The sequence below is a fragment of the Haemaphysalis longicornis genome, unplaced genomic scaffold (assembly GCF_048455015.1).
Source record: "Haemaphysalis longicornis isolate Haplotype H1 unplaced genomic scaffold, Haemaphysalis longicornis Haplotype H1 scaffold_9, whole genome shotgun sequence".
Taxonomy (NCBI): Eukaryota; Metazoa; Arthropoda; class Arachnida; order Ixodida; family Ixodidae; genus Haemaphysalis; species Haemaphysalis longicornis.
Window position 1 is genome coordinate 72,799,854 of NW_027526460.1, and position 19,087 is coordinate 72,818,940.

The window sequence follows — 19,087 nt, forward strand, 5'->3', positions numbered from 1 at the left end:
TCTTCGGGGCCAACGAACCGTTCCAGCACGCACAGCCGCGACCTTGCTTCGTATCGTAATCCCTTCACAGGAGGTTGGCCGTCATATCGCCAACCAGCAAAGGTAAAAATAGAAACGAGGGGCGTAAGGAACAGCAAGAAACGACGAGATAGTGCCAGTCGTCGCGTAAGTTTCGAATGGTGTTGGTTTGCTGCTGTCGTTACGAGCTCGTTTCCAGTTTACAACCACGGAAAACTTCAGTTTGTTCAGTTACGGCAGGGACCCTTACGTTAGCTCACTCCTGGAACATGCTGGCGCTCGTTGCCGACTTCGTCAAATCGCTCTGACCTTGGGTGAAAAATATGCCGTATACACCGCGCATTGACGCTCGTATCTTTCTGGTCGAAGCAGAGAGCTCGCGCGAACGGCTTTCCATACACGACACCGGCCAACTGGCATAAGTGATACTGCTACTGAAATTGAACTATTATTAACCGTAATCAAAATACGGCACATACGTACCAGTCTATATTCGTCCGTCGCGACGGGGCTGACGAGGCAGCGGTGCCGACGGCTGGGCGTTCGTCTGTTGTGGCTATCGCGGAATGGTCGCTTTCACGTCCACCGCTTTTCCCACAACTCTTGCCGCTCGTGCACTTAGAAGCATTGAGCGTTTTTGTGGTGTGAGGTTGTTAAATGCAAGCCCGAGCTCCTCGGCGAGAGTTTTGTTCTCCGGATCAGGCGATTCCATGACTAGGGCTGCGGGTGCACTAGGTTTTACTAGTATTTTTAAAATGGCCGCCGTCTCGATCGACTCCCGCGTGTGGGTGCTATATGGAGTCGACATACTAAGTATCTGTTTCATGGACCGGCTCTATGACGCCATTGTACACGTCACGGAATGTTCAATTTTAGCGGGAGATTTTAAATTTTGGCTTAAATTGCCTTATTTATCAGTGAATAAAGCATCATTTGCTTCCGGGAAAGCGCTTGGGGTACTATGAAACACCTAATCTTTCGAATAAAACAAACTTTTGTTTTCTCTTCATGGCTCCTTTAAGAATGCGTCAGCATCTCATCCCGCGCCCTGGCACGCGTGTAATTTGTGAGTTGTATTGGAATTACTTTGACGCTTTATAAAGGTTGTAGCTACTTATCCGAATAGTGCACCTGATGGTGCAAAAAACAGCTATTGTGCACCGGGAGTCCCTATCCTGTCTGCAGGTTTGTGTAGTAGTTTCTGTTTGTATAGGGCGACAACTGCTGCCACCGCCACCACGCAGTATTGCCTGTCACGTTCCACGCTTTGCAATGAAAACAGTAGGGACGCCAACATCGGCCGCTCATCCGCGGTGTGCCGCGCACTGGTGAACGTGCCGCTAGTAAGGCCCCCAAACTGGCCGCTAGGCCTTTGTCCAAATTGTTTTTACAGCAAAAGCTTTCTCTGTGGAGCCGATGTTGTCCTGTAAAAAAAACTAACGCATTTCCCCATAGACCGGTTGGTCGACCGAAAAGCTCTGATGACACCTATAGAAACACGGCGCGTGCGTGTAACCGGGCCTGCATTGTGTCAAAAAAGGTTACGTGGAAAACTGCGAAAAAAGAAAGGTTCTAGATAAGACAATACACGCATCGATCATGGAGATGGAGTACAATAGTAAACTTTCGTCGCATAAACCACGTATCGGTATACATTTAGGTATTTCGTAGATGCGTTTACTTATGCCAGAAAAATCGTTGGATGGGTTCGTTCTTCTTTTGCGATTTGGGTCTTCTGCGAGTTTGGGACTATCGATTAGACGCACTTTCAGCGAAGGCTGGACGCACTTTCAGCGAAAGCTTGGACGCACCTTTGCGCAGTTTTAATGCCAGGAAGCTTTCGCGCTCACCGGAGCTTTCTTTAGAAAGGCAGTGTAAATTTTCTTATCGTTTCCGCGATGTCGTACTGTCAGTGGAGCACTGCAAAAGCATGGAACCCGCGCCAAGTCTAGCAAGCCAGGGGGGCAGGAAAGAGCAACAGGAGAAGCGCTTCGACTTGGCAACGTCGCCGTCGCTACTCACGAAGGCAGCTCTCTCCAAGCGCTGTCTCCATACTCGGGGACAACTTAACAACGACAACGCAGGTTGCTGCTGCTGCTGATGATGATGATGGCTATTGGTTTCCCTTTTGTAGCGGGGTGATGACGTGTAATCTTACCAAAAGGACTAATATACCTATGTTTGATACTCTTGGTTTAATACTAGCGCTTCTTAGGGCGGGCACAAGACACATATTAAGCACAAAATACTTTTTTTCTGGTTACAGGTGGTAACTGTACTAGGCAATATTCCCCGCTCTGCTTTTCGTCCACCAGCCTTCTAATCGTTTCGTCGCCTCTGTGCTACCCTTAAACCCTAGGGGTTATGAAAGCGAATGTTGCCCTCATGCAGATTTGGATGGATACCCTCGCATTCTAACACTATGTGCCGCATAGTTTCTGTTTTTTTTCCGCAGACCACGCATACCCCATCATTTTGAGAATACCTCCCCACAAAGCTCTTAGTTTGCAACCAACCTGTTGTAGCCTCAAAAAGCAAAGCACTGCCCTGGGAATTATTGCAGAAATTTTTTTTTCACGATGTCCAATTTTTCAGCCCAGTACATCCCTAACGACGTTTTAGCTTCCATTTTTTCTCTCCATTTATCCGTTTCTATCTGCCTTGCCTCTTTTTTGGTTACCTTGGCTGTTTTGGATTCTCCACTGTTCTTTCCGTATCTCATCGTTAGCCTTTAGTCTTCTTTAACCACTGCGTGTCCACGTTTTCAAGTATAGGTACCTAAATACCTTAGCTGCCCACCTACGTTGATCCATTGCCCTCAACCTCCTCTCAAAACATATTTTACTCTGTGCTTCTCGAACTTCAAACGACACCCAGTCCATATCTCCCTGCACTGCTTCGTTAGTTGTTTTTCCATGCTCGCCTAAGTCCTAATGGCCTACCGTTCTCTGGGTCACTTCAAGGCCTGATAGAACGTCTGATTTTAAGGAGAGTACAGTATTCGCAAATGTGGGACCCGGAACCATTACTCCTTTCCACATTCCTCTCACTACTTCATATTTGTTATACCCCCCAGAGCCATATGCTCCTCGTGAGTTCTTAAGTAGTTATCCCCTTCGTTTATCCACACTCCCAAATGTTTATATTCACTCTGGGTAATTCGCCATGTTGGAGCGATGATGATGATGATGATGATGATGATGATGATGATGATGATTCCTATTGGTTTCCCCTTTGAAGCGGGGTGATGACATGTCATCTTACCAAAAAGGACTAATATAACCATGTTTTACACTCTTGGTTTAATACTAGCACTGCTTAGGGCAGGCACTAAAGCTTATTAGGCCCGAAATACTTTCTTTTCCCTGTTACAGGTGTTAACTGTCCTAGGCAATATTCCCCTCTCTGCTTTTCGTCCACCAGCATTCTAATCTTCTTTTCGTCCCCTCGACAGCCTTGAAGTTAACTTCCTCTCTGATACCCTTAAATCCTAGGGCTTCTGAAAGCCCAATATTCCCTTCATGTAGATTTGGATGGATACCCTCACATTCTAACACTATGTGCCGCATAGTTTCTGTTTCTTTTCCGCAGACCACACATACCCCATCATTTTGTGAATACTTCCTCACAAAACTCTTAGTTCGCACGCAACCTGCTCTAGCCTCAAAAAGCAAAGCACTGCCCTGGGAATTATCGTCAGCTCTGTACATCTCTAACGACGTTTTAGCTTCCATTTTTTCCCTCCATTTATTCGTTTCCATCTGCCTTGCCTCCGTTTTGGTTACCTTGGCTGTTTTGGATTCCCCACTGTTCTTTCTGTATTTCATCGTTAGCCTTCTAGTCTTTCTTAACCACTGCGTGTCCACGCTTTTCAAGTATAGGTAACTAAAAACCTTAGCTGCCCACCTTCGTTGATCCATTGCCCTCAACCTCATCTCAAAGCATATTTTACTCTGAGCTTCTCTAACTTCAAACGACGCCCAGCCCATATCTCCCTGAACTGCTTTGTTAGTTGTTTTTCCATGCGCGCCTAAGGCCAAACGTCCTACCGTTCTCTGGTTTACTTCAAGGCCTGATAGAACGTCTGATTTTAAGCAGAGTACAGAATTCGCAAAGCGGAGGTTGCCCCTGCGCCTCATCACCGCGGCTGTTACTCCGCGCGGACAAAAAGTGCCTTACTGCCAGTATTTCGAACGTGAAACGAGTCGTTTTCGCAAGTTCTCGCACTTAACCTGGTTTTAAATTCGTGCTGCAACTGCAAAAATTCTTTTTCTGTAAAAGGAGACGATGTTGCGCATTAAGCACATTCTCATTTCAAAACGCGCGCGCGCATTTACAGCCGGGTCCGTCGCTTCGGCGGAGTGATACATTACATAAGTTATTGCCGCTCTTAACCTGTACCCGAGTACAGCCTATTTACGTTACGTGTTCTACATAGCTCTGTCACAGAGCGACGCAATCGACGCGAAAATTTCCTGGACACGCGTCATCTCTTGCCTACACAATAAAATGTGAAGCAGAAGCTGACCTTCGCACTCCCTGAAGGAGTTCATGCGGTATCCCAGGGGACACTCGCAGACGTAACTTCCAGGCTGGTTCTGGCACGTCTGGTTGTCCCGGCAGTCGTGCGCTTTCGTCGCACACTCGTCGATATCTGTAAGCCAAAAACATCAAAGATCAGGAGACAAAAAAATGCTTGTGAAATTCGTTGCACTATTCGGCTCGCCACACTCAGTTCCCTTGCACCCTTCGGTTCGGCACAAGCGTCGCCACATCGCAAAGACCGTACAACGCTTCGAATTTCCCGCTCATACCGATGCACTGGTTTCCCTGAGGATTGGCCTGGTATCCGGGCGAACAGGTCAGTAGGCTCTCGCACTGGTAGGAGCCCGGAGTGTTGATACATCGGTGGTAGCGACCACACAGGCTCCGGTTGTGTAAGCACTCGTTGATGTCTGCAAAACCGGAGAACCATGGGTCAGGTACTGGAGCCGCTCTGATGAGTACCGAATTTATAGAACCCACCTTCAAGCAAGCGGGTCAAGCATCAGGGCACAAACACTCCTGGTGGGTCCGTTCTAAGATGGCGTCACGCCGCAATAAGTTCCTCACTGTGTTATGTTTCTATTCTGTAGACAGTGGCAGAAAGTGGCTCGTCTCCGTGTTTTAAATGAGAAAAATGTAATGGCGAGAGCAGGTGGTGTTCTCTATCATTCGGAAATGTTTTTGCACGTCGTTATTGTAGTAAGCTGAAAATATCAACAAACTTGCGGAACGCTTGTAACACGTTTTAGAAGCGAAGCCCCTTAGGGGCTCCGGAGGTCGGCGTCTCCTGTCGTCGTCGTCGTCGTCGTACCTCATATTATGTGTTCACAGTACTAAAAGAACGCCTACTAAGAGAACACACCGGGACAGTGGTTTTCCAGCGTCTCGCGCTGGAACCTTTCATCTCCGATGGTAACAACGCGTGCTAAAAAACACACCGGGACACTCGTTTTCAAACGCCTAGCTCTAGAACGGTTCGTGCTTCAAAGACGCGAGGCTTTTACAGCAAAGCTGTATACCTCTACCCCCAACAGTTTCACCTCCGTGGGCAAAAACGCCAATATGCCGAGAATTCACTCATGCACTGCATTCTTCGTGCCCCCCCCCCCCCCCCAAGGTTTCACGTTAGTGGAGATGGCCCGGTTTTTTCATACGAGAATCACAACAGTGCGGAGTAATGTAAAGGTAAGAAAAGTATAAAGGCCGATCATGTCGGCTAATACTAACGCACCCCTCCCCCCCCCGCTGCCCCTCCTTTTTTTTTATTTACCAAGCGCTGCAAATAGCGCAAATACGTACGATGAGCGCAGTTATAACCAACGGTACGGAGGGCCTCGCGTTAAGGAAGCCCAAAAGGGTCAAGGTTTTGGGCCTGTTGGTGATGCATAATTGGAACTGAAAGCGCAAATTAGACACGGACAAAGAAAGGGGACATGCATAGGGTTCCATGCATAGGGTTCCATGCATGCAAGAAAGGGTTCCATGCATAGGTTCCATGCATTAGCGCTCGTCCTGTTGTCCCCTTTCTTTGTCCGTGTCTAATTTGCGCTTTCATTTCCAGTTAAGGAAGCAACAGCGCAACGCTATGCGAACGCTTTTTAGCTGAGCGGAGCGTTGAGCCGGTGTTTCCACAGCACGACGCCTCCATTGTACATGGAGACTGCGACGTCGGCCGGTGTTGCCGTAATTTTAGCGAACGCCTTCCAAGACAGACGTTTTGAAGCTATGTTTCGGAACCACGACGCTGCCGAGGCAGCTCACGAAGTGCGGGGTGGCATGGGTCTCCGTACATTGAGACAAAGCTTGATTTTATAGTTCATTCGGCAAGGTAGCACAGCGAATGCTACATCGTTCATTGCTACATTGTTCATTGCGAATGCTGCATTGTCTTGGAAGGCATGTTTCGTCCCTCCGCTTGGCAGGTGGAATGGCAAGGCCCCAACGCCTGTTTTCGCATTTTCTTCCGCGGCCTCAATAGATTGTCACGGTGACTTAGACGCGCTGACGCAGGTGGATTGTTTGGGAAAATGTAGCATTCGCTGTGGTTCCCGCACCTTGTGAAGCGCAATAAGATCTCCTACCATACCACCTCTTGAGCACGTCAACACACTAAAAAATCAGCCGCGCGCAACCCCCCCCCCAAAAAAAAAAAAAAGCGCTCGGATAGTGGTCGTCTCTACCGAGTTGGGATCCAAAAAATGGCTTTTGCACTTGAAAAAAAAAAAATGACACGCGAAGAGATCGTTTGGAATAAAACCAATAATCGCAGCATTACCACAGATTCTCTTTGCTCTTTTGCGAAGCCCCTTAAGGTCTGGGGCTGGGCCTGTCGTCCGTGGTGGTCGTCGTAATCGTCGTTCGTCTCATGTAGCCACGCGTGATAAAAAACCCCGGGCCATCTCCACTAACGTGAAACCTGGCGAGTGGCAAAGCATGCAGTGTATTAGTGTATTCTTGGCGCCTTGGCGTTTTTGTCGATGGAGATGAAACCGTTAGAGGGCACAGGTATACAAGCTTTTCTGTAAAAGTCTCCTGCTTTTGAAGGACGAAGCTCCCTAGCGCGAAGCGTAAACGAGTGTCCTGGTGTTTTTTCAGTACGCGTTACGAAGCGCTCCACCAGGAGGCGAAAACGAGTGTCCCGGTGTTGTTTTAATACGCGTTACGTTCTAGCGTGAGGTGTAAACGAGTTTCCCCGTTCCCAGTACAGCAAGGCTGTATACCTCCAGCCCCGAACGGTTTCGTCTCCGTTGGCAAAAACGCCAATGCGCCAAGAAAAAACTTATACACTGCATGCTTCGCACCTCACCAGGTTTCACGTTAGTAGAGATGGCCCGGGATTTTTCTTCGCTCACTTTAACCTGCAGAACCTCGGAGTTAGTCTTTAAAAAAATTCTACTCTCTCCATTTCCTTTGTGTGCATTTTGGTTTGCTAGAAACCCACAATGGCATGAAAGACTAACCCGCCCGAACGGTGGTGTTGGACACGAATCGTTCGTAAGATGTGAATCTAACAAACAGATTGTCAAACATTATAAAGAATGCAAACAGAGAAATGGCTCGCACTTAACAAATTGCGCAGATTCTTATACATCGGGAGACACAATTTGCTAAGAAGGACGACTCTGCACGGACAAAGAGAAGCGAAAGGCCAGCGTCTGCACCACCAGCAGATGGCTGTGTGATCTCACTACAGTAGCAGCTCATAAATTCAAACTTAATATTTCAAATTTATCGATAATGAGAACTGCACGATTTGATTCCAGCAATTTCCGTGGACGTCTGTGTATACAAAAGCCGGAAGTATAACGTACTCTTCAGTACTAAAGGTTGCTTCTTCGCAAGAAGACCCCTTGTGCTGGGTGGCACCCTTTGAAGGCCGCTTGCTTCGTTGAACTGGCGTCACTTCCGTGGCGGATATGACGCCATTGAAATCTTTGTGCATCCGGGAGTAAAACACTTTCGTGGTAAAAAAATGGCCGCGTATCTGCTTGCGTCGCTGCAAATGTCGTCGAAACACGACACTCCTGAGCCACCCCTGCTACGTAATTCCTGGTATCTTTTCCTTGCGTTTTCGGGGCTTGCCTTCGCGTCTACACATCACCCTTTGTGGCCACTGCCATGGTCGCTGAAAGGTAAACCCGCGTTATCTGGCGCTGTCCTTCCCAGAGCAGCGCCGAGGATACGGCAGGCGACAACGGTGGCGCCATCTGTCACTCGCCTCGGGAAACACGCGACTTTGCACACCAGGTGGCCACATCCTGTCCGCAGTGGAGGGCACCGCGTTTCGCATTTCTACTGTGGCTTATACAGTCAAACTCCGCTACAACGAACTCCGCTACAACGAAATTCCCGCTTCAACGAAGGTTTTTCGATTCCCCGCCCGCATCCCATAGGCCCCAATGTATTAAAACTCCCTCCACAACGAACCACTTTTTTTATTGTTCTCCCGGTTCAACGAAATTTTCCCAGGACACAAGTCACTCGATCTGCAACGGACTGAACCACTCTAACTAATTTTGATAAGTTCTAACAATGTCAATTATTAGTAGCCCGGACATCGATCCGGATGTCCGGACATCGAGTAATCCGGACGTCGAGAAGCTGCCGCTTCTCGATGTCCGGATTACCGGTGCCGACGGCGCTCAAAAGCGGCGGCGGCGGAGGAGGAGGAAACGGCCGAAGCATGGGCAGCTCTCGAGGAAGCTGGCATTGTTCCTGAGAACGTAGCATTGAGCGACTACGTAAATGCCGATGCGGACGTGAACTTCTACGAGGAGCTGAGTGATGCCGAGATCCTCAAGAGTGCTCGCGCCGCCTCCGCCGCCGCCTCCGATTCATCCGACGACGAAGTCGGGCATGGTGTTCCGACGGTCCCGACGTCAGCGACCGCGTCGCAGGTCATGGACTCCTTGGACGTTTTACGTAGTTTCCTTGGCGCCCATGACGATGATGTCGCCATGCAGCTCCTCGCAGACTGTGAGCAGCGCATTCTCCCGTTGCTCGTGCGAAAGCGCAAACAGTCAAAAATCAGCGATTTTTTCATGTTTTGGAAATAAAATGCTCCCAGAGTGTCGTGCATATCCTGTGCATATCCGTGACCGCAAATTAAAATATAAACTCCGCGCTGTGATTTCACGACGCCTGCTTTTGCGCGGATCTCCACAAGTACGACGCGCATATTACAACGCTGGTCTAAGCGCCGCGAGACGCGTTGTGACCGCAAATTACGATATAAACTCCGTGCTATAAAAAGGGTGCTATTTTTGGCGGAGCGAGCTCCAAGCAAGTTGGCAACATTGGGGCGAAAAGGTAGGTGGGAGATTTCACGACGCCAGTTAGACGCCTGCCCTGTTTTCTTTATTTACTGATTTTTCCGCGACAACGAAATTCTCGCTACAACGAAATTTTTCGCGATCCCCGTGAATTTCGTTGTAGCGGAGTTTGACTGTATTTCATTTGCCATCGCTGCCCAAGAAACAGTAGCGTCTTTAAAACGAAGCGTCCATGCATTTTTGTAGCTCAAGCTACATTACGCTACCTCGGGCAGTGTTCGCGGGGTGACCAGTTTACCCCTTGAGAGCTAGAGGTCAAACCACACTTCCTTCTGCAAGCGCCCGAGCCCGATGGCGGGGAAAGATAGGCGAGGAGGGAACGGAAACGTTCGCGGGACCCATGTCGCCACCTGGCAGAGGAAGGCGAGGAGGCCGCCGCCGCCGCAAGCGATAAGCCCGCGCCACGATGGAAGGCCAGGAGGCCATGTGCGGCGCTGAGCCGTGTGCGATGGAGGAAGGTGAACATCCAGCTGTGGTCGCTCGTACAGCGGCGAGGCTTAAACAAAGACGTGAGGCGATAAAGTGGAAACACGCTACTGTTGCGTAGAGCTCCGCTACCGTCAAGTCTTGTTCAACATAAGAACACTGCAGATATCACTTATGCGTTGCTGGTGTGCCACAAATATGCGTAACGCTTTGTTTTTGCTAAACAGCGTTGACAAGTTTGAACACTGCCACCGGATCTAGATGTCTAGAAATGGCTTTGGATATATGAACGTCGCCTTCAAAAATTGCGTTATTTCTGGCTGGGTGGTTGTATCAACAGACAGACAGACAGACAGACAGACAGACAGACAGACAGACAGACAGACAGACAGACAGACAGACAGACAGACAGACAGACAGACAGACAGACAGACAGACAGACAGACAGACATTTCCACGTTCGAGTAGCCCTAGAAAGACTACCGTCTTTAAAATGACCCACGTTGCCTGTGCCCGTTCGCACACCTGCGCAGTTTCCGAAGCTGTCGCTGGTGTAGCCGGGGGCGCAGTCGGTGGCCAGGCAGTTCCCGTCCTCTTGCAGCTGGCTGCCGGCGGGGCACGACTCGCGCACGCAGCGGAACGAGCCTTCCGTGTTAAGGCATTTGAAGCCCGCGTGGCAGTTGTGCTGGCCCAGGGCGCACTCGTCGTCATCTGGGCACGCACACCAACACATGCGGGAGATTATTATCACGTCCGCAATGGCGGACACTTCTTTGCACTTTGGGGTTAAATGCTGACTATATACGATAATTTGGGGATTGTGAAAGCCCAATCTCCATACGGACATGAGGTGCGCCGGGTATATTATAAAACGAGGCTTAAATGGCTATAGGGTTCCATGCATTTTATATGTCTTCTAGCGAAAACTCTCGAAGATCCACTTGTATTTGCAACGCGAGGCGTTGAAAAACGAACATCTCGCCGTGTGGCTGTGTAAACGCGATCAACACGAAAGTCGTGTGCCGCTCAAAACATCATTTCAACCTCCCTTGGATGGTGGTTTTAAGTGCATTAGTAATAGCACCATTTGCTAGATGAAAACATGACTCAGACATCAACTTTATAGGCTACGCCTCACCACTCGCGGGCAAGCGTATTGAGAATAGGTATCCGCAGGCACAATTTCCAGAATTAGTGTAGAGAAAAATAATTGTGTGTCGCTGTGTGCAGATGTCTTTGTTGGAAATTATCTTAGGGTTATCTTATCCGGTGTTTCAAACGGACAACCCGTTTTCTCCATCGGCAGTACGCCGCCGTGGTAATTCTTGTTTAATAGGAAAAAGTGCCTCCCTGTTGTCAATAACTGGACTGTTATTGCTTGTTCGACAATGCTTTCGATGAAATTAGATGGTTCTATAAAGGGAAGTGCTCTGAGACAAATGCATGCAGGGCAAACGCAAACGCCACGGCACTTTATTCGCCGACGATCGTCTGTGCACGTAATTTTGTTGACTGCTTCTTCGACGTTTGTGTATTCTTTAAGTTCATTGAGGAGGACAGGTTCACTCGAATAAACTATATTTCTTCAAGAACCTTTCGTCGTTCTTGGCCACGTGAGTATATCGAAAGCTTAAACTATCATAAAAATCGAACGGGTGAGTACTTGACACATGGAGGGTAATTCGCTACAGAGACGAAGACGGGCAAATAGACAGGGCAAAGCGCTACTTACCTGTCTTCGTTTTTGTAACGCATTACCCACCATGAATTTGATTTGACTGATTGTAGGGTTTAACGCGCCGACGCAACGCAGGTGATGAGGCGCGTCGTAGTGGAGGGTTCGGGATTAATTTTGACCCCGTGGGGATCTTTAACGTGCGCCGAAATCTCGTACACACGGGCGTTTTTGCTTTTCGGCTCCATCAGAAAATCGGCCGCCGCGGCCTGGAATCGAACTCGCGTCCTCGTGCTCAGCGGCACACACACCATAAATCTATCCATCATGCTGAATTTTGAGTTCTACTGAATACGCGATGTCTGGCTCTCCTCAAAGTAGCTGAGTGACCGTCAGCGGGCGCTCACCTTCGCACTGGCCGGTGACGGCGTTGACGGTGTAGCCCGTGCCGCAACCCGTGATACGGACGCAGGTGAACGACCCGGGAGTGTTGTCGCAGCGGAAGCCGATCTGGCAGTTGTGGCCACCCACCTGGCACTCGTTCACATCTGTGCGGCACGTGAGGAGTGAGGCGTCACAAGAAAAAATGTCGTTTCAAATCGCGCGCCATCAGCCGCAAAGGGTTCGCACAACATCCGACAGATGGCGACGAGTGTACTGGCCAGTAGGAAGACGCAGGGAAACATCCCCCTCGCGAGGGGCACGATCAAATGCAGAGCATTTCCTGGGGCGCACGACGTTAAGTAGTTTGCGTTACGTTAATGTTGTTGCACTTGTGGCAACTGCTGACGAGAGCGCGCTCGTCAGCAGCAATTTGAATGAGTCAACGATATAAGGCGCGTACGTAGCGTCCCATTCTGTGTCGGCTTTGTGGCGCAGTGGGTAGAGCACCATGTACATTGCGTTCCGCCGGCAGGGTCGAGGGATCGAAACCTGGCGCCGGGTATTTTTTTTATATAGTAGGGACAACGACGGTGCGGAATACGTACGTCAACGCGGGTGACATCGTGAGTTACTGAAATGCTCTGCATTTAAAACAAAAGAGGAAAAGAGAATGTGCAGATATCCACTCATTACCTTTGCATATCTTCAAAATAGGGTCTCGCTGGAAGCCGTGCTTGCAGATGCACTCGAAGCCACCCTGTAAGTTGCGGCACTCCTCGGTGCTGGAGCAGGGATGGTTTTCCCGGCACTCGTCGATGTCTGCAAAGCCAACCACCCACAGGCCCGTGCATACGTTGGACAAGCAAGTACCGTCCGAGAGCTCGGCCGAGGAAATCTCGGGCAGACCTGTTACTCCGACATTGCCTCCTTGCGTGACCTCTTCAAGAAGGTTAGCCAGTTGGGCCATTATTGGGATAAGGTGCTGCGCAGCTGTTGAACTTTGGCGCGAAATTTCCCCACATTTCCCACCTTCCTCCCCGCATTCGCAATTACCTGTCTATCTTAACTCGGCGAAGGGATGGTTTCTGTTCCAACTGCATGTCGGGCGGGTCGGCTGCTGCAACGCAGGATGCATTTCGCGGAGTAACGAGTGGTCCCTGTCCCGTCTGCTGTGGGAGCCGTGAGGACATGCGCAGTGTTGTGTAGCCCACGCAAATGCACTGCGCCGCGTGTTGTGCGCATGCTCAATTGGGCGCAGAGATCGCACGTAACCTGTGTTACATGCCGATTAATCATCCTTTACTCAAGGATACTAGCGCTGCCTCCTCCGGTGTATCGCGAAGACCCGGTGAAAAAAATTACTTGTGGCACGGAAGTCGGCTTACAGGGTTTGAATGCGAAAGCAGCGTGGCAATAAAAATTCTTATATCGGCCGTGAAAGTGTGATCGCCGCTGTCATAGTCACTGACTGATTCCTCTGACAGGTACGTTAGAAATGTGGAAGGTACGCTGACGTCGCAGCGAAATGGGAATTAATGGATCAACGTGAGCTTATGACGGGAGCTCACCCCCGCATTGGCTAACGACCCCTTAAGTGGACATGGGACAGTTTCGAGTACAGTTCGGTTCTCCGTAATGAGTGGGTACGATTTTGTATTTGGTTGGCGTTATGAAACCAACATTGTACGTGATCTATAGTGCTAAAGTATCGCCAAGGGCAGCCAAAATGCTTTCGCATTCTAAGCTCGTAGGCAGACATAAGCGTGCCTCGAAAGCCGTGTTCTATGTGACCTATGCGTGGAGTAGTACGTTTGGCACCTGTCTCAAACCCCGCGTCTTGGGGTTCAACGTCCGTTCCATCCCATACGACATCAGCCATTGTGATTAGCCGGACCCCTTGAATGGGCATGCTATGGGAGGAGTCAAACGACCAATCGTAGCCGCGTAATGAGATGCTACGGATCTGTATATTGTAGCTGTGTCGAACCCGCATGTCACACGCGCAGTCATGTATCGTGAGGGGAAACCATGACATAACATTTTTTTTAGAGCGAAGCTTGCTATGTTTCACTAACGGTGTATGTCGCGTTGAAAACACACTGCAGGAAAGCCAACTTCCTATAACTTTGATGGTAACCGTGGGGGAAGTGAAAGGAAAAACACCCGTTGTGGTCGGGATATTAAACGTAATTTCCTCGCGTTATGAAGGTGGCGTCTATCCTAGTGTGTCATCCCGACACAGTCGAAGCGGTTTGGATTCAAAGAGGGGTGCATGGACGTACAAAATTAAAAAAAAAGCATCCACCCTCCCGTCTAACGACGACGATAGCTGAACACGAAGTTATTTTCGTTCGAAATCAAACGGCGAATAGTCAAAGTCAAAGCCTCTGAGACCAAAAAATACCAAACTCCATGCGAGTCAACGTTAAAGCTCAAGAGGTCAAAGTACAAGCCATCTGCGGGTCAAAGTCCAAATTTAGGCGACACTAAAGAAATCCCTCACGAGAGCGGTTCGCCTTCAACCATGGTCGTGAGGGTCAACGTTCAACCATGGTCACCCTGTGTTTCTAGTCGTATTCTCTGATGTCCTCGTTTTATGCGCAGACTTATTTTTGGCGTTAGACCGAGGGGTGCATGGTGCTGTTTTTATTCAGAGCAATTAATTAGACTGAAGTGTACTGTATTTTCACGGTTCTAGTGCGCCTCAGATTGTAACGCGCAGGTACGTTTACCAAGAAAAAAATTTAAAAATCATCAGACGCCGATTCTATCCCGCAGGTGTAAAAACATGACACCACGTAGTCGGCAGAATACATTTTATTTGATGCAGGTAACTGTGGCAGTGCCAAATGCCTTGTGCTTCATAAACTTCCTTGTCCAGCATTTGATGACATTTAAAGGGGCCCTGAAATACCTTCCGCCGATGCATGGATGTACATGTAACCAAATAAGACAATGTATTAGCAATCTCCTCCCGCAAGAATTTTGTTAAAGCGATGAGTATTAGCTGAGAAATCGTAAATCAAAAACCGCGCATTATCGTCGCGCCGCGTTTCCTCCTCTTTTCAACTGTTGACGGCGCGCCAGCACTCCCTCCCATGATGCTGCGCTAGTCAGCGGTGACGTACTTCCGCATTACGCTCCTCCGACTGCCGTCTGCTACGGGCAAGTTTTGTTGACACCATGAATTCCGCACTCCGCTCAAGGATGGATAAGCGAACGAAAAATCTGGCCGCATGTGTGCGGTGGCCTGGCCTTGCCCTTTAGCGGTGTGCGTTGCTGCAGTGCAGCACGTGACTTTTAATCGGCGGCGAACTCGCAGCCGCTGGGGAGGATCTTGCGCTCGGTCCCTTTCATGCACCGCGCACTGTTTATCCAAAAAGCGCCGTATCAGATGTGGCCCCGCTGGTGCCGGGTCTTATTTTGCGGTGGTGGTAATTCCTGCCGGCGCCATGTGAAAAAGACATTTTAAACCGATTCAGAACCCGTGCACAAAACGCTTCAATCATGTGACCAGTTCAGCTTGGGGCGACGCGTGGTGGAGAGCGGCAACGTTGGCAAAACATGCTCCGGCGCGGCTCTGAGCTTTCTAGCGCTGGAGCGAGCGCCTTTCTTTGACGATCTCAAACATCGGTTGCCTTGGCAACAAGGCACAAACCACCCCAGAGGTCAGTTACGGTTGCGTGATCCCGGTTCAGCTCGGGGCCCCACCTCGCGACATATGGGCACTGCAGACGTACCACTCACTCTCATTAGGAAGTGTCGCCTCCCGTCGCCAGTATGCGGTCTTGCAGTGCAACGAAGCCGGTGAGCGAGATAGAGAGAGACAATTCTTTAATGAGACCGAAGAGGTCAGCCCTGAATAATGCTGGGCTTGCTACTTCAGTTGGTTTGGGAGCATGTAGCGAAGGTTAAATGCAAAAATGAATGATGCTGGTGGTTGGGATGTAATGATGTATAGTATATTGCCTTTACCCTTTGTATAGGGTTCATATCACTTCATACCAGCTACAGCTTCAGTGTGTAGTTTAAGCAATATTTTTTACGTAAGCGAGTTCAGATATCTTAGGAAATTTCGGTTCCCCAAATGTCTAGTGCCGCGGCTTTCACCAAAAGCACAAACTGTGACGCTCTAATAAGTTGTCAGCAAAGGAATTAGAAGTGCGCTTTATGATGCAAAATATGAATGCATCCGTATTATGCTCGCTGATAATATTGGCAGAACTGACAATCAGAACTAATCTTTACAAAATTAAAAAAAAATGGACCATGGTGCATACCTTGTACGTACTCGTACCTGCTTGACACATACTCCAATATCGATTTCCCCCAAAATTAGACCGGAACATTACAAATTCGTCACCCTGTCCCCACTTGTTATACATTTGAACACACAGCATAAGTTTATTTTAACTTGTCTTTGTATTTAACTGTTTTCCTTTGTGAGTGTTTGTTTTGCATTTTCTAGTAGCATGCATGTACAGAGCTAGTATGCAGGTCCGCAATTAAGAGGCGTGTCTGCGCTAGAAGAGTGTACTATTCTTGCAAATTACTTCTTTTTCTATTTTCGTATATTTGTAAAGTCCGCACTACTCCTTTGCACACTTTACAAATATAAGTACAGATACAAAGACATGGACAAATTTATAGAATTGCGCAGGATTACGATGCCTTGTGGCTAGGGAACAGTAGCCGTCAAGAAACCAACTGACCTTTTCACTGTAATCTCCAACGTCTGTGATTTCGAATGAAGATTTGATTGGGTTTGATTTGATTTTTTGTTGGTGTTGATCTCTACTATTTGTTTGTCTTAGTTATCTGAAAGATCCTTCATAAGTCCTCAAGCCAAATAAATAAATAAATAAATAAATAAATACTGAAACTAATAATGGTTATGGTGAATATGATGATGATAATGATTGTGTTAGCCTAATTTTTCTCGGCTCGCCCACAGAAAGACTAGTTCCGATGCCACTTTGACTAAGTGTAGAGCATGGGTTAAGACACTTTGCGGTCACCGCGCCTCCATAAGTTTTAACCCCGTGACTGCTCTGTTTTTTCTTTGTTATTATTTGAAGGCACATAAAATTATGGGGGCTTCCAACACACACAACGCCTCACGTGGGACATAATTCTTTCGCATTGAAACGTATGCCTCCCCATGGTGGTGCCATCTATCTCAAGCATGTGGTTCACATAATACCCTTTTTGATAATACTCTGCAGCACAGAATTTCTATTGTTTGTTTCTTTCTTTCTTTCTTTCTTTCTTTCTTTCTTTCTTTCTTCCTTTCTTTCTTTCTTTCTTTCTTTTTCTTTTTTTCTTTGTTTCTTTCTTTTTTTTTAATTTTTGAGTTACAATCAACAGAAAAAACCCTTTCCCTATGTCGCGAAATCCGCATACAAAGATAAATAAAGTTCTATCTCCTGGTCTGTTAGAACGCCTAATAGTGGTGCGTGGAACCCCACCGCCGTCGTGCCAAAACAACGGTGGACTCATAAAATTCCCACCTTGGCTGCATTGCAATGTTAATGGAGGAATGGAACTGATCTGGGGAAATATCCTTGAAACCAGTCGTGCGAATGTTTCATTCACTGTGGTAACAGCTCGCTAATTTTATCGATGATAGCGTTGCTGCAAATGTCCGCGCAAAGCACACCCACACGCATGCACGCAGAAATTAAAACTGGTCTGCGTCCGACTTCATGCAGGGCAGGACTAAAACCACCGAGTTTACGAATGTGTCGCAACGTATTCGTAACCTTCTGCGACCCAAACTGAACCGATCTCATTACAACGTGGTGTTTAAGGGGATGCGAATATCCATGCATTTTGAAATCAAATAACACTGCAAATATTACTTATTTACTGAGTTTTTGCCTAACATATACGTAATGTTTTGTTCTTGCTCAACAATGTGCGCAAGTATGACCATTGCCAATAGATTTAGATGTTTAGAAATGATTGTGCCTATATAAACGTCTCGTTCAACTCCTGCGCATTAGCGTTGGCTTGGCGGCTGAATTGAGGGCCACACAGGCAGACAGACAGACATACAGACCGACAGAGAGACCTAGATTTCTTCGTTCAAGTAGGCCAAGGAAGACTATCGTCTTTAAAATCGCCAAAACACGAAGCTACGGCTGCCGTTAGTTCATGCTAAGTATTTGTGAGCAGAGTCTCTCTAGGCGAGAAGGCTTGTGTAAAAGGAAACGTAATGGCGCGTGCCGCTTGTGGTCCAGGGCGTCAAAGCACAGCGGGGAGGCCCACCTCTGCAGGCCCCCGTCAGGGGGTCAGGTCTGAATCCGGCGGGGCACGTGCCGTCGCCTCCTTCCTTGACTCCAGTCTGGTAGGGGCTGTGTGTCTGCGTACTCGCAGCACGCTTCTCGCACAGGTAGCTGCCACGCGTGTTGATGCACTCCAGGGGACCCTTGCACGTGTGCGTGTACTCCTCGCACTCGTTGATGTCTGAAACGACGCCGCAGCGCATATCGCTCGTATTCGCTTGTGAAGCACGCATGCAGGCAACCATGCGAGTGCGCCGTAACTGGTTACGTCGGGCTCCGCGGGATGGCGGTACTTTTCCGTGCTAAGCGGATGATCTGTGTTGAACGTTCCAAACTCTACCCCACCAAACGCAAAAGAATTCCTCGATTCCAATGTGAGTGCGATTAATAACATCTCTGTTGACACCACCGTTGAGAATCGGGTTGAAACGGAGCAGACGACGCACGCCAGTGTGGCGCTTCGGCCATATCCGTGGCCGTTTCCAGTGTTGATCAGCGAAGAAATTGACAGCTAAGCTTTTCAGTGAATACCATCTATACGATCCCGATAAAGGGGCCGTGAAGACAAAATACAAACTTGTTCACTTTGAATGAAATGGCCTGTGCTAACCCATTCTGCTGCATTCCAGCCCGGAAAAACGTTTTTTCGTAGCTGGGATCGTTTTTTGTGGAAAATCAATACCGTCGGAAAAACTGAAATGCTGAAGAAACTCAATTTTCGCGCTGCTGTGACGTAATATGGGCAGGTGTGACGTAATTGAGCCAACAATGAGTGCGTTAACTGCGCGTTAGCATTCCAGTGATGAGATCGAACAGAACTGGAGACCCTAGTACGATCACCCAGTAATGTTTTATGGCGGTTGCTTTTGTGACGTCATAGAGGACGTCAAGATTTTGTGACGTCATAAAAGAATAGCTAG

General features: G+C 48.5%; 1 protein-coding gene across 5 annotated transcripts in view; it reads right to left on the bottom strand.

The window, feature by feature from the left end:
• Window positions 1-19,087, bottom strand: part of LOC144152891 (uncharacterized) — a 76,584-nt gene that overhangs the window by 22,248 nt on the left and 35,249 nt on the right. For all 5 annotated transcript variants that reach the window (XM_077684433.1, XM_077684434.1, XM_077684431.1 and 2 more), the window contains 6 exons: window positions 18,151-18,348; window positions 12,574-12,699; window positions 11,904-12,044; window positions 10,347-10,532; window positions 4,833-4,973; window positions 4,547-4,672 (listed from right to left, as the gene is read on the bottom strand). In XM_077684433.1, the coding sequence (XP_077540559.1) occupies window positions 4,547-4,672; window positions 4,833-4,973; window positions 10,347-10,532; window positions 11,904-12,044; window positions 12,574-12,699; window positions 18,151-18,348 (918 nt within the window). The remainder of the gene's footprint in view (window positions 1-4,546; window positions 4,673-4,832; window positions 4,974-10,346; window positions 10,533-11,903; window positions 12,045-12,573; window positions 12,700-18,150; window positions 18,349-19,087) is intronic.